The sequence below is a fragment of the Podarcis melisellensis genome (assembly GCF_964234715.1).
Source record: "Podarcis melisellensis genome assembly, contig: HAP1_SCAFFOLD_263, whole genome shotgun sequence".
In the NCBI taxonomy this organism is placed as follows: Eukaryota; Metazoa; Chordata; class Lepidosauria; order Squamata; family Lacertidae; genus Podarcis; species Podarcis melisellensis.
Genome location: NW_028112944.1, coordinates 69094 through 82783, shown reverse-complemented (window position 1 = coordinate 82783; position 13690 = coordinate 69094). Strand labels below are relative to the sequence as shown.

Here is a 13690-nt window from a genome sequence, read left to right as displayed (position 1 = left end):
GACTGCCTCCTCCAGCTACCCATTCGGGCTGCAGGCATAGCTGTCAACCTTCCCTTTTTTGCCGGAAATTCCCTTATTCCAGTGCCATTTCCCGCTGCTATCCCGGATTGTTAGATATCCCGTAGACTGTCCCCGGGACAGGTGAGGCTGCTGATCCCTTATTTTCAAATCTGAAAATTGACAGCTGTGGCTGCAGGGTGGCATCGTCCCAGCTTTCTGAAAAGATTTACTGATGAGGAAACCAGTGACTGCACATCGGATCATAAGGAGACTTATTTGTGCAACATTCTGGATATCTTATAAGATGCCATGTAGATTCCAATGATACAATAAATTTTGAGGGACAGCGCAAGGGGGCGCATCCAGCCTCGCAGCCTCCCAGGGCCCAACCCACAGCCAGCGAGCTCCGATGCCCAGAGAGGCAGGAAACGGGGCCAGCCAGGGGGACTCGAGAGCGGCTGCACTTTCCTGTCCCCGCCGAGGAGAGCGGAGGAGCAGCGGGCCGTGGCCTGGCGAGTTTCCCCGGAGAGGAGCCGGATTCCGCTGCAGGGACGGAGCGAGGAGTCCGAGGTGCAGGAGGCGGGAGGTGGGAGGAGGGGGAGAGCAGGTGGGCCTGGCAGGATCAGGCCCCGAGTGGAATCAGAGGCTGCAGGGCGCCCCCCCCCCAACCGGGCAGGAAGGGGAAGGGGCGCAGCGGAGGGGCAGGGCATCTGCAGGAGGGCACAGGGGCAAACATCTCTGGCTCAGGCTGGCACGGACCCTGCCGGAGACCCTGGGGAGCTGCTCCCTTCAGTCCTGAGCTCAAGGGGCAGAATGAGGGGTCTAGGGCAGCTGCTGCTTCCCGATGGACGATGCATATAGTCGCTCACGGATCAGCGGCGTAGATGGGGCTTTTGCCGCCCCTCTCCCTGTCCCTCAGCAGGGAGCCCCGTCCTCTTCCACGGTCCTCCCCACGGCGGAGAGGGAAGGGGAGGCGGGGGGGGGGGAAGGAAGAGCAGTGCAACAGGGAGGTGTCCCTCTCACCCTGCAGCCCCCTGACACCCTTTGCAGGCCACTACTCCTGCCCCCCCTTCCTCTTCCACTGCCATTGATAAACCTATCGCCCTCATTTGTGAATTGGTCTGATCGCCTTTGAAAGCTCTCTTTTCTCTTGTAGTAATGATGTCCATCAGATTCATTTAGCAAGGAAATAGCTTCTTTTGTCTTCCCCCAAATCAAGGTACACTATGCCTACACATGGAGGCTCTGTTGATCTGTCACGGCTAATAAAACAGCTAATAGATCTATTTCCCGGAGAAGGCACCTGATCTTTTCCGAAGCTGTCAAAGCTAGTGACCTCTTGTGTCTGCGTGTAAATCAGTGAGACAGGCTTAAACCTGTCTCATTAAATGTTCTATTTCCACCTTCCCCAGTAAGGCTGCAGAGTTTTCAGATGAAGGCTGAGGGTTGAAGTGGGTGACAGTTTAGAGAATGCAGAAGAAAGGAGGATTCTTAAGATGTGTGGCATATGGAAATGAATTAATGATAATAAAAAGTTGAAGACAGTATTGTAAAAGACTGAGGAAGGCGAAATTGAAATTAGCTATTCATGTTCAGATTATTACTCATTTCATTTCTATACTGCTTCATATTTCTAATTTTTTTTAATAATAAATTTTATTAAAATTTTCACAATATCTCCAATCATACAATTTTCCAAATCACATATTTTAACTTTTTGAACCTCCCTCAGCTCCTCTGACAATCATCCGTAATTAAATTTCTACCTTCACATTCCTTAATTATAGTATTGCCTTCAAGTAAAATCTTTCTATCCTCGTTTACATTCTTGCAATATTCCTTATTTTTTCCACAAAGCTTCTTTAAAACACACTAGCGTTGTTTGTTCCTCACATACACTCTTCAAATATTCTCTGAATTTCCCCCAGTCCTCTAGGAACTTGTGGTCTCTTTGAAGTCTGATTTTTCCAGTTAATTTATCTAGTTCTGCGTAATCTGTTAGTTTTTTTCTCCATTCTTCCAAAGTCGGTAATTCTTCTTGTTTCCATTTTTGGGCCATCAATGTTCTCGCTGCTGTTATTGCGTACTGAAAGAGTTTACAGTCCCTCTTATTTATTTCATTTCTAGTTATTCCCAGTAGGAAGGTTTCTGGTTTCTTTACAAAGCTATATTTCAGCATTTTCTTTAACTCATTATATATCATTTCCCAGAACCCCTTCACTTTCTTACACTCCCACCACATATGAATAAAAGTACCCTCTTTCTCTTTACATTTCCAACATTTGTTACAGGTTTTATACATTTTTGCCAATTTAACTGGTGTTATATACCATCTGTATACCATTTTCATACCATTTTCTTTTAACATAGTACATGCTGTAAACTTCAGATTTTCATTCCATATTTTTTGCCAGTCTTCCATATCAATACTATACCCTAAATCTCTGGCCCAGTGAATCATTACAGATTTAACTTCCTCATCCATCGTGTGCCATTCCAATAATATTTTATACATTTTTGAGATTATCTTACAATCATTGTTAACAATTTCCGTTTGAAATTTCGAATCTTTTTCTTTATACCCTTTTTCTTTCACATCCTTTTTAAACATATCATTTATCAGGTAGTAGTGCAGCCAATCAAATACATGTTCTTTTACTTGCTCGTATGGCTTCAATCTCCATTTCTCTCCTTCTTTTACCACTAAATCTCCGTAAGTAATCCAATTACTCCTCATATTAATTTTCTTGACTCCCATAACCTCTAATGGGGATAACCAATGTGGAACCCCCATTTCTAATAGATTTTTATATCTGTCCCATACTTCAATTAACGATTTCCGGAAGATCTGGTTTTCAAACAATTTATAACCTTTTTTCTTCTCTTGCCATAGATACGCATGCCACCCAAATCTGTTATCTGCTTCAATTTTTTAAGAAAAAAAATCTAATTAGTAATTAGAGAGAAATCTCATTGCAGTTTGTGTCCATAGGATGTTGAGAACATTAACTCTGTAGATCCAGGAGTTCTCTCCTCCTGATAGTCTTAGATTTGATTGTTCTTTCCGATAGAACAGGAGGAACGAAACATTTATGGGCTTAAAGCTGCATTAATTCTGGAGGCCACATTCCAGTGAGCTTTGAGGCCAATGTATGCACATGCATGCGCACACAGAAAAGATATGCAGACCATAAAGTCACATGCACACACCTGGGTTTCCAGCACCTGGAGGTCACAGGTCCAGTGCCTCTAGACATGGAGGTTCTGCTTAGCTTTGGTGGTGAATATTCCTCCTCCCTGCACTTTCTCTCTAATCCACTTTAAAAAGGTTTGCTAGACCAAACCTTGCATGGCAGGTTTGCGATCATATCTCCTGCTATTCTTACTTTACCTAAAGAGCTGCAGGTGACTCTGAGTTTTATCAGAGCAGAAGCTGTGTCAGAAGAGGTGACCTTCCACCAACCCCCGTTTTCCTCCTCTAAATTGCCTCCATTTCCAAAATGCTCTTTTCTCCCCACTGAGGTAAAAATCTTGGCACGTCTTGCAGCCTCAGCAATCCCATGTGTAGTCGCATTAAATAAGACTGGCTTACCTTGCAAGGTTGTTGCAAGATCTATTAAGATAATGGCCAGGTTCAGATGACTGAATCACAACCTGAAAAGCTGGGTTAAAAATAGGAACAGTTTTTAATGCATTGCTGCAGCAAAGTTACGCTAAAACCTAAGTTGACCCAAGATTAAAACAAAAAACTCTAGCCGCCACCGCATTCTCCTGGCCCCCAGAACCAGAATGCATCACTCCAGGAAGGACTCCCACCCAACCTTTAGTGAGAGAGGGGAAAAGAGAAGGACTCTAAATGGGTAGTTGCACAAATTTACCAGCTGTGGTCCTGCACTGGCAGCAAGGCTAACAAACAGGGGAGCTGGGAATGTGCTGGTCCCATATCTCCCTGCATCTGCCTCCTGACCTAATTGTCCCACCTTACCTCATGATTGGGCTGGCCCTGAGGGTGAACTGTACTGAAACCAGACAGTCTCTTATGAGCCATAACTAACAAACTTTCCATTTTGCCCAAACCAGGAAACTACAGCTGCCAGCTTTGGAACAAGCTGGGATATTAAGCTAACTTCAAACTGTGCTTGGTGAAAACAGGAAACTCTGGCTGATCAGTGGCTTCGTGGTTTGACTGATCCCACTGGTAGCAGTAAAAATAGGAAGCCCTGTTGCGTTCAAAAGGGTTGTTTGGACAGTCTCTGATCAGCATGCATAGCAGGACAGGCTTAAAAAGGTAAAGGACCCCTGACCATTAGGTCTAGTTGTCACCGACTCTGGGGTTGTGGTACTCATCTCGCTTTATTGGCCGAGGGAGCCAGCATACACCTTCTGGGTCATGTGGCCAGCATGACTAAGCCACTTCTGGCAAACCATAGCAGCGCACAGAAACGCCGTTTACCTTCCCGCCGGAGCGGTAACTATTTATCTACTTGGACTTTGACGTGCTTTTGAACTGCTAGGTTGGCAGGAGCACGGAACAAGCAACGGGAGCTCACCTCACCTGGTCGCGGGGATTCGAACCGCCAACCTTCTTATTGGCGAGTCCTAGGCTGTGTGGTTTAACCCACAGCGCCACCCGCGTCCCAGGACAGGCTTAGGAAGCTATTATTATTATTATTATTATCATTATTATTATTTGCATCCTGGGTTGCCTCTGCCCATCTGGGTAGCTTCCAACAAACTAAAAACCGTCAAAAATTTCCTTGTAAAAGGCTGCCTTTGGAAGTCTTCCATTTTGTAGAAATGGCCTTCGGTTTTAAAGAATTGCCCTCTTTTTGGAATCATGTATGCTGTCCTCTAGGTCCAAACACACAGAGACACACATAGTAGGAACAAGCAGTGCTTTAAAGTGCTTATCTTGCAAACTTGCCATCTAAGTTGTTTACTCATGACCAAAGTTCCTGTTTCCCAAAAGGACAGGAGGGGGAGCAGAGGAGGAAACGGATGGGTTTGAAGGCTCTTTCTGCCTCTCTCCCCTGAGAAACAAGAGCAAAGGGTTTTTGCAGGGCAGGAGGACATTGGAGGAGGCAGTGAGGGCAGAGGGAGCAGTGGGCAGATCCCCCGCCTCTCCCAGGGGGTCCAGATGCAAGCAAGAAGATTCCTTCTTCTCCATGCAAGGGCCACCCATGTATTCAGAGCAGTCCTTTGCAGATTAACTCTTAAGTTCCAAGGGATCTCCTCTCAGGCCACGAGGTGGGACAGGCAGGTGAAAGGGATTGCCAAAGGTGTTTGAAAATGGGAGGGGGCTTTTGGGAAGGGGTGCCCAATTGGGGCTTCTCCAGGGGCAGCAGAATGTCTTGGGCAGGAGAATCCCTGCAGGGGCTCTCAGACTCCCTTGGCTTCTTCTTCTTCCCTCCCTCCCAGGAAGCTGCAACTTGCTCTGGATTCTGTGCTCCTCAGGAAGCTCAACCTGCAAACCTAGCTGAGACTGAACCTGCAAGCCTGGCCAGGATGGAAGGAGGAAGATGGACGGTTGACCTGGTCAGGCTGTCTCCTGCATCCCTCCCCACAACCTCTGAGCATTCCCTCCCAGGACCCTTGGAGAAATCTGGTGAGTTCCAGAGGAGAGGAGATGGGGACAGGGATAGATGGAAGGTGGAGGGAGAAAGAGGAAAAGATGGAGAGGAGACAAATGGAAGGAAGTTCCTGACAGGAAGAAGGAAGGGGTGAGGCCTTCTCCGGAGCAGCTCTTTGTTTCTTGAATCCTTTTCCTAAAGTAGTGGGGGCAGATTTTCTTCCTCCAGGCTTTGAAACCTTAGGTGTTATTTCCATGGCAGGAATAATTGATGATAATGATGTTGCACACCAATCCTGAATAATGGGTGAAGGGGAATGGAAATGTTTCCCATAATTATTTATAATTAATGTATTTAAATGGTTTCTATTACCTTTATTTTTTATAGACAGAGTCAGAATGATACATTCCACCAGCATCAAAACACAATAAATGCATGCACCTCCCCAGTTTGGTGGGCTTAAGGGACAAAGGACCCATTATCATGATACACGATTCCTGTGGCTGGAGGCTCTACACTTAGGATTGGGCATATAAAGTCCAAGAGTGTCTGGTATTATAAGCAAATTGTGTAAACTTGCCAATCTTACAGACTGGGGTTGTTTGTGAGAGTGAGTGAGTGAGTGAGTGATAATAATTTTAGCGCCCCTTGGGTCTCCCGCACAGACGCGAGACAACTCCAGTAGTAATTATCTCAGGTTTATTGCTCAAACTCACAAATCACTGTGGAGCTCAGTCTTTAGCCTGTTCATCCCAGCTTGCAGTTGCCGAGTCCTCCAGCAAAGAAGCCCCCACTTTCGCTTTCTTTTCCCCTCTTCTCGCATATTCTCTTGAGCCTACGATTTTTTGGACACGCTATTTCCAGGGTCTCTGTGTCAGAGCTCAAACTGGAAATAACAGTCTGTGCCCCCCCCTGGCACCCCCTCTTCCTGCTCTTTGTTCTTTCCTCCTGCTGCAGCTTGGCTGCTCCTCCCCTGCTTCACATTCCAACTGAATCACATCTCTTGCGTTCTCAGGCTCTGTCAGCGGAGGCACGAGAGGCTTGAGATTCACGGAGCTGACACCCTGTAATTTTGTCCGTCCCTAAGCTTCCATGGAGATACTGTGGTATAACCTTGGTGCAAATTTGAAAATAAGTACACAAAGCCAACAAAGAGACTCAGAAGTTTATAGTGGCACCAGCTTTCCTGGTCAAGAGTCCACTTTGTCAGACTGCAGCCCACAAAAGCTTAGGCAATAATACATTTATCAGCCTTTAAGGGCTGCAAAAGATGAATAAACAGAAGTGTAGTTCATTTATGGAATCTATGCTACAGGAGACAGTGACGGCCAGCAACATGGATAGCTTGAAGAAAAGGATAAGACTGACGTCTCGTCTCTGCCCTCGTGGTCCTAGGCAATAATGCTTCTTAATACTAGTTTCTGGAAAGCACAGGAAGGCAGAGAAGACTCTTGTGCTCCAATCCTGCTTGCCGGTTTCCTGCTTGCCGGTTGTGAATGGAGTGATCATGTGTTGCTCTTGCCACTATCTCATCAGCTTTCATAAAATTGGACCCTAGAGAGGATAGTGGAGAATGAAGGTGTTAAAAATGAGAGAAGGTACAGATTGGGATTGACATGTGTTCAGTTCCCTTTTTGTCTTTCTTGAAAGTCTAACAGGATTCTCTTTCCTCCCAGACTCCCAAACAGGTGAGGAAGATGAAAGTCAGAATTCTATGGAGCCACCTGTGAATTTATGCGAAAGAACAAAGAAATTGAGGATACAACAACAAACTCACAAAGGAGAGAAACTATTTGAATGTACGGAATGTGGAAAGAGCTTCAGTCGAAGTGGAAAACTTAGAATACACCAACAAACTCACACAGGGGAGAAACCATTTAAATGTATTGAATGTGGAAAGAGCTTCAGTCGAAATGATGCACTAAGAATACACCAACGAACTCACACGGGGAAGAAACCTTTTAAATGTATTGAATGTGGAAAGTGCTTCAGTAGAAGTGAAAATCTTAGAAGACATCAACGAACTCACACGGGGGAGAAACGATTTAAATGTATTGAATGTGGAAAGAGCTTCAGTGAAAGTGGAGCATTTAGAATACACCAACGAACTCACACAGGGGAGAAACCATTTAAATGTGTGGACTGTGGAAAGAGCTTCAGTCGAAGTGGCACACTTAAAAGTCATCAGCGAAGTCATATAGGAGAGAAACCATTTAAATGTATTGAATGTGGAAAGAGCTTCAGTCATAACGGAGCACTTAAACTACATGAACAAATTCACACGGGGGAGAAACCATTTAAATGTATGCAGTGTGGAAAGAGCTTCAGTCGTAACGGAACACTTAAAATACACCAACGAACTCACACGGGGGAGAAACCATTTAAATGTATTGAATGTGGAAAGAGCTTCAGTCAAAGTGGAGATCTTAGAATACACCAACGAACTCACACGGGAGAGAAACCATTTAAATGTATGCAGTGTGGAAAGAGCTTCAGTCGTAACGGAGCACTTAAAGTACACCAACGAACTCACACGGGGGAGAAACCATTTAAATGTATTGAATGTGGAAAGAGCTTCAGTCGATATGAAATCCTTAGAATACATCAAAGAACTCACACTGGGGAGAAACCATTTAAATGTATTGAATGTGGAAATAGCTTTAGTCGTAGTGAAACACTTAGAATACATCAACGAACTCACACGGGAGAGAAACCATTTAAATGTATGCAGTGTGGAAAGAGCTTCAGTCATAACGGAGCACTTAAAGTACATGAACAAATTCACACGGGGGAGAAACTATTTAAATGTATTGAATGTAGAAAGTGCTTCAGTCGATATGAAATCCTTAGAATACATCAAAGAACTCACACTGGGGAGAAACCATTTAAATGTATTGAATGTGGAAATAGCTTCAGTCGTAGTGAAACACTTAGAATACATCAACAAACTCACACAGGAGAGAAACCATTTAAATGTATGGAGTGTGTTAAGAGCTTCAGTCAAAGTGGACACCTTAGAAGACATCAGCTAACTCACACACAATGAAAACTACAGGCGTATTGAATGTGGAAAGGACTTCAGAGGGAGTGGAGACCTTAATGTTCATTAGTAAATTCACACTAGGGAAATGATAGAAATGTATGGAGTTTTCCACTCAGGGTTCACTACTTACACCAAGAAACTCATAAAGGGGGAAATCAGATGTAAATGCATGGAATGATGTTTTAGTGTTTGTACTTAAATTTGTATACACATATGTATGTATAAAAGTAATGAAGGTCATATATACTAAATGTACAAAATAAGTGGCAACTTTTTGCTAGATAAACAGGGAGGGAGTGTGAATCTGGAATGCTCAAGGTGTGTGTTGAATCTGTTTAGTTTTCAGGTCTGCCTTTCACTGCCAAAATGATGGGCTGCCCTTGTCTTGTAGATCAGTATTCCAGGCGCTCATTACTTGGACTTTGCATAACCCATTGAAGACCTTTTTACTGATAGCATTTTCCAGCTGAATGAAAGGTCCCTGTGTTAAATGTTCATTTGGTATTGCTTTTGAAACTCATCTCCTTTTTTCTGTGCTCTTGTGTACCTGTTTAGAGCTGTTTTTATTAAATATTTTCTGCATTGGCTTTTGACCTGTGGAAGGTGACCAGTGAGGGTGTTTTTTGTGTTCCTTAGTTCACAGAAATGTTTTAAAGGAATGTAGAAGAATTAGGGCTAGGGGAGGTTAGTGAAAGGGACTGAGGAGTGGGAGACTGATTTGTTGTGAATGTGGGAGGTGGAGAGGGATAGAAGAGAAAGCTCCATTATTTGGTCAGGGCTGTGGCTAAAGACCTTGGTCCAGCTTTTCTGGGAATTGTAGTCTCAGGATGTCCAATTGTAGTTGGCTGAGGAGGCGCAGAAATTTCTAAGAGGTTCCTCCCAGAACTACAGTTCCCAGAGTTCCTAGGAAGTGAAGATGGCTGTGAAGTCTCTGGACAGGGGTCAGCAACCTAAGGGCCACGGGCTGGAAACCCCGAGTGGGAGTGGGAAACCCCGAGTGGGAGTGGGAGATCGGGGCCGGCTTCCCAGCAGGAACGGAGTGCAGAGGGTGGAGTTCCCAGTGTGACACACGGAGCAGAGCAGGAAGGAGACAGGGGAAGGAGATCGGGGCAAGACGTCCTGCCGGAAGGGGCGGAGAGTAGTACAGGGAGTAGTGTAACTGTCAAGAGGAAGGTCAGGGGAAGCGAACGCGCGCCAAGTTCAATTGTGGAGGCGCGCGGAAATGCAGAGAGCCCAGAGGAGGAGCCTGGTCCCAAAGCACGAAGGAGGGGGGAGCAGGCATCTGGGGACTCCGCGTCAGGGGAAAGCAGGAGGGAAGGAACTCAGGGGGGCAGAAAGACCCTGCGGAAAAGGAAGGACAGGAAGAGGTGGACTAGCACAAGCCTCTTAAACTGGTGTAGAGGCGGGACCGATTCAGAGGGGACTTCAAACGTCTAAGGCTAAGAGACGCGGGGCTGCACGCCTCGGTTGTGGAACCAATAATGAACTGCAATAAACATCCTTGTATATAAGAAGAGCTTGGCGTTGGTCTTTTGTGAGCTGAGACTTGAGGCAGCCCCTGACAACCTGTTTTTAACTCCGCTACCGAAAGCGTCTCCCCCTCCAGGACAGGAGAGCGGAGAACACGCGTCTTGCAGAAGGAACCGCTCGCTGCATTCGGTAGCGGAGTTAAAAACAGGGAATCAAGGCTTCATACACCCCAGAACCCTGGGAGGGTCTCTCAGAACGGAACAGATATGCTGCGGTGCAGAACTGGGACCTTCAGAACTTTATTATTTTTTTGTTTAATCTTTGGATCGTGTAGTAACGAAAGAATGCGCACTCATACTCCTTCCCGCAGCGAGGTTTGAGGACAGTGATCTGGCCCTCGACTTTAAAAGGTTGCTGAGACCTGTCTCTGGGGGTGCAAAAAAGAATTTGGAAGTGTTTGTTTTCATTCTTGGGGGCCATGCTATTTGGCAACCCTCTCTTTTTCAAGAGCTAATTTCAGGGCTATGAGAGCCTAAGGAAAAGCCTTTTGTTTGTTTTTAATAAAAAAACCCTTCAAAATGTGACAAATGTTTGTGGGGGCTCCATCTGTTGTTGTTGCTGCTGCTGAGGGGGCCCTGGATCTCAGCCCCAAATGTCTGCCATGATGGTAGCAGGATGGGAGAAGTCAAGTGCCCAGAATCAAAAAGGAAAAGTATTTTCTGCATCTTTCTTGAACGAAATGGATATGTCTGCAACCTCAGACAAAGCTCATGTTGACAGCATTGAAGCCGTTGTTCAGTAACCAATTAATGTCATATTTATCACTGCTGATAAATATGTCCTAAATAAACAACCATATATATTTGCCTTCTGGAAGGTGGGGCACGATGCTGAGGGAATCTGTATTATATCTGGAGGAGAGAAGGCGGAAGGGGGGGGGGTAGCTCAGTGCACCCAGAAGACGCCAGTTGTTGGTTATAGTTGCATCTATACAAAGTGCATAGCCTTTGCCCTCCATAAAGAAATGGGGAGGAGACAAGAGCTGGAATAGCTGACCAGAAGGAAATGTAACCTGGGAACTTCATGTTGCTCCTCAGCTCCCTGACCCCAAGAAAAGACTCCTCCAGGGAGGCAGGTGAGCATCACAGCTAAACCCCCCATTATGCTCTACAGTAGCTAATCGCTCAGAACAGGGCTTTTTTCATTCAGTTCTTTGTGTTGGGGGGGGGGGGTTACCTTCCCTTCTTCCCTTGCAATCATGACAAAAATGAAACCTCCACGGCAATGCTTTCAGCCCCAGAAGAGGAGCTCCCCTTGGTGTCAAGGAAGGGGTCCAAGGGAGCATCTGGAGCCCTGCCTTCCCTTCTGTCGCTGGGCCGTTCCCCTCCTCTCTCTGCCATCCCAGGGCCACTCTTGACTCCCCAGCAGGAGACTAGATCTGTCTGTGATGATGAGATGTCCTGGCTGGTGGAAGGACCACTTCCTGTTTCCTGCAGCTCCATCCTTCTTTCTCATGCAAGGTGGAGTCATGGAGCAGGTGACGACTGAGCACACCTAAGAGTGGCGCAGCGGGTGGGTGGGATTCTGCTTAACCTTTCCCTGTCTGCTCCTTTAATGGATCCAAATCCCCACACAAAAAGGGGCAGTGTGAGGGCACAATCAGTGTTATGGAGCTGCCCTGAAAATCATTGCTTTGTGACCGTAAGAGGCCCTTCTCAAAAAAACAAGCATCAAGAGAATTTAAGCTACAGAATTTAAAACAAACGGATAATTACAAAAAAAGAAAGCAGTCTGGCGCCACATTGCGTAGGAGTTAGTTTAACACACTCTACCTGGGGCTGCCTTTGAAAAGAGCTCAGAAAGTTCAACTGGCTGAAAGAGCTGCAGACACACTGCTGACCAGGGCTGGCTATAGGCAGCATAGGACTCCCTTATTAGAACAGCTCCGTCTGCCTAATTGTCTGTTTCTGGACACAATGTGCTGGTTATTACCTATAAAGTCCTGCCCCCCCCCTCTGCCAAATTAGGGATCCTCTCCAAGGACCTGTGTTTGAAAGGGTGTGTGAATGTGAAAAGTCCTGCATTTAAACTCTGGGCAGCCAAGCACAGACAGACTGACAGATTCATGAGTATCTGGGTGTGTGCATGCATGTGTGACAAATTCCAGGGGGCATCTGGCAAGCCAGCACAGCAAACAGAAACGCCGTTTACCTTCCCGCCAGTAAGCGGTCCCTATTTATCTACTTGCACCCGGGGGTGCTTTCGAACTGCTAGGTTGGCAGGCGCTGGGACCGAACAGCGGGAGCGCACCCCGCCGCAGGGATTCGAACCGCCGACCTTTCGATCGGCAAGCCCTAGGCGCTGAGGCTTTTACCCACAGCGCCACCCGCGTCCCCCACACAAGCGTACATGTGAACAAAAACGTAAAAAAAGACATGTGGCCATAGCTCAAAAACTTGACCTGATTGAGCAAAACCAATGTGATTTTTGGATTCAGTGCATCAGATTCGTCCTAAATCAACTGAAAAAACACAGACAACAAAATTGTTGTTGACCAGTGAAATGAAATTTGAAACAATTAAAGTCTAACTTAGAGTTGAGACCCCCCTGGATAAATGGTTTGAAACATGAAAAGAAACCGTGTTTCTTGTTGCCGTAACTGTCGCTCATAATCTTTTCTGATGCTAATTGCCTTCTGATTCACCCATAAAACTGTAAATAATAGATCTGTATCTGAATGATTATGAGAAGCAAAATGTTCTACCAGAGGTGCCTCCAAATTAGCATTATTAATACATGATCGGTGTTCACCAATCCGAACCCCCACAGCTCGAGTGGTAGAGCCTATATACAATAAATTGCCAGCTGCTGCCTTTGCTGCCTTCGTGTGTTGTGATGGCAGCAGCAGCGGCAGAGGCAGCAACCCTCTCATTCCACTAACGAAAGGAACCTCTGAAGCCTGGTGCTGGGCTGGCTCCCTCCACCATCCCTCCACTTGGATACCCACACACACACACACAGAGAGAGGCCCATGCACCCTCTTGCCTTCCCTCACGTTGCGCACTGCCCTCAACCTCAACTTGCCCTCTTGGTCAGGCTGCTGAGAGGGGGGGAGGGGGGGCTTCTGCTGGGCCAGAGCCGCTTCTCTTCTGGGCAACACCCCCCTCCACACCCCAATCCCTTTTCTGTTCCGAGCGGCTATGTTGCAGGGCCCCCGGGTATCATATAAAGACCCTCTATTTAAAACTTTTTCTTATCAGGCGATCATCGAAATTTTTATTTATGGACATATTACTGACATATTTTTAGCTGCTTTTGGGGGGCCCTCCTCACCTGCGCCCCTAGTGGGTGCTTTCCTCGCTGTCCCCTAACTATGGCCCTGACCCCAATCACTGCAGCCTGTGTGGGAAAGCCTTGAGGAGCTCACTGTGTGCAAGGGGGCTTTCCCAGGAGAGAAGCTGTACTGGTGCTCCGAGGGCAGGAAGAGCTTTGGCTGGAAATCGTTGCTCACTTCACACAAAAGGATCCACATGGGGAAGAAGCCATCCAGGTGCTCTGAGTGCAGGAAGAGCTTGGGGGTCAGAATCCACACAGGTGAGAGAAACCT

At 46.4% G+C, this 13690-nt stretch overlaps 2 protein-coding genes across 3 annotated transcripts in view; both read left to right on the top strand.

Annotated features, from left to right (window-relative positions):
• Positions 1–990: 990 nt before the first annotated feature.
• Positions 991–9220, top strand: LOC309362436 (uncharacterized protein). Its single transcript, XM_081931787.1, has 3 exons — positions 991–4468; positions 5419–5605; positions 7247–9220. Exons 2-3 carry the CDS (start codon positions 5506–5508, stop codon positions 8614–8616), a joined length of 1470 nt encoding a protein of 489 aa, XP_081787913.1. The 5' UTR covers positions 991–4468; positions 5419–5505; the 3' UTR covers positions 8617–9220.
• A 1794-nt stretch (positions 9221–11014) lies between these two features.
• Positions 11015–13690, top strand: part of LOC309362439 (general transcription factor II-I repeat domain-containing protein 2-like) — a 29788-nt gene continuing 27112 nt past the window's right edge. The window contains exon 1 of one of the 2 annotated variants that reach the window (XM_081931793.1): positions 11015–11218. In XM_081931793.1, coding sequence (XP_081787919.1) covers positions 11167–11218 — 52 coding nt within the window. In that variant the 5' untranslated portion in view covers positions 11015–11166. Of the gene's footprint in view, positions 11219–13241; positions 13678–13690 lie in introns of those variants that run through there. The other variant, XM_081931791.1, reaches the window with a different exon arrangement.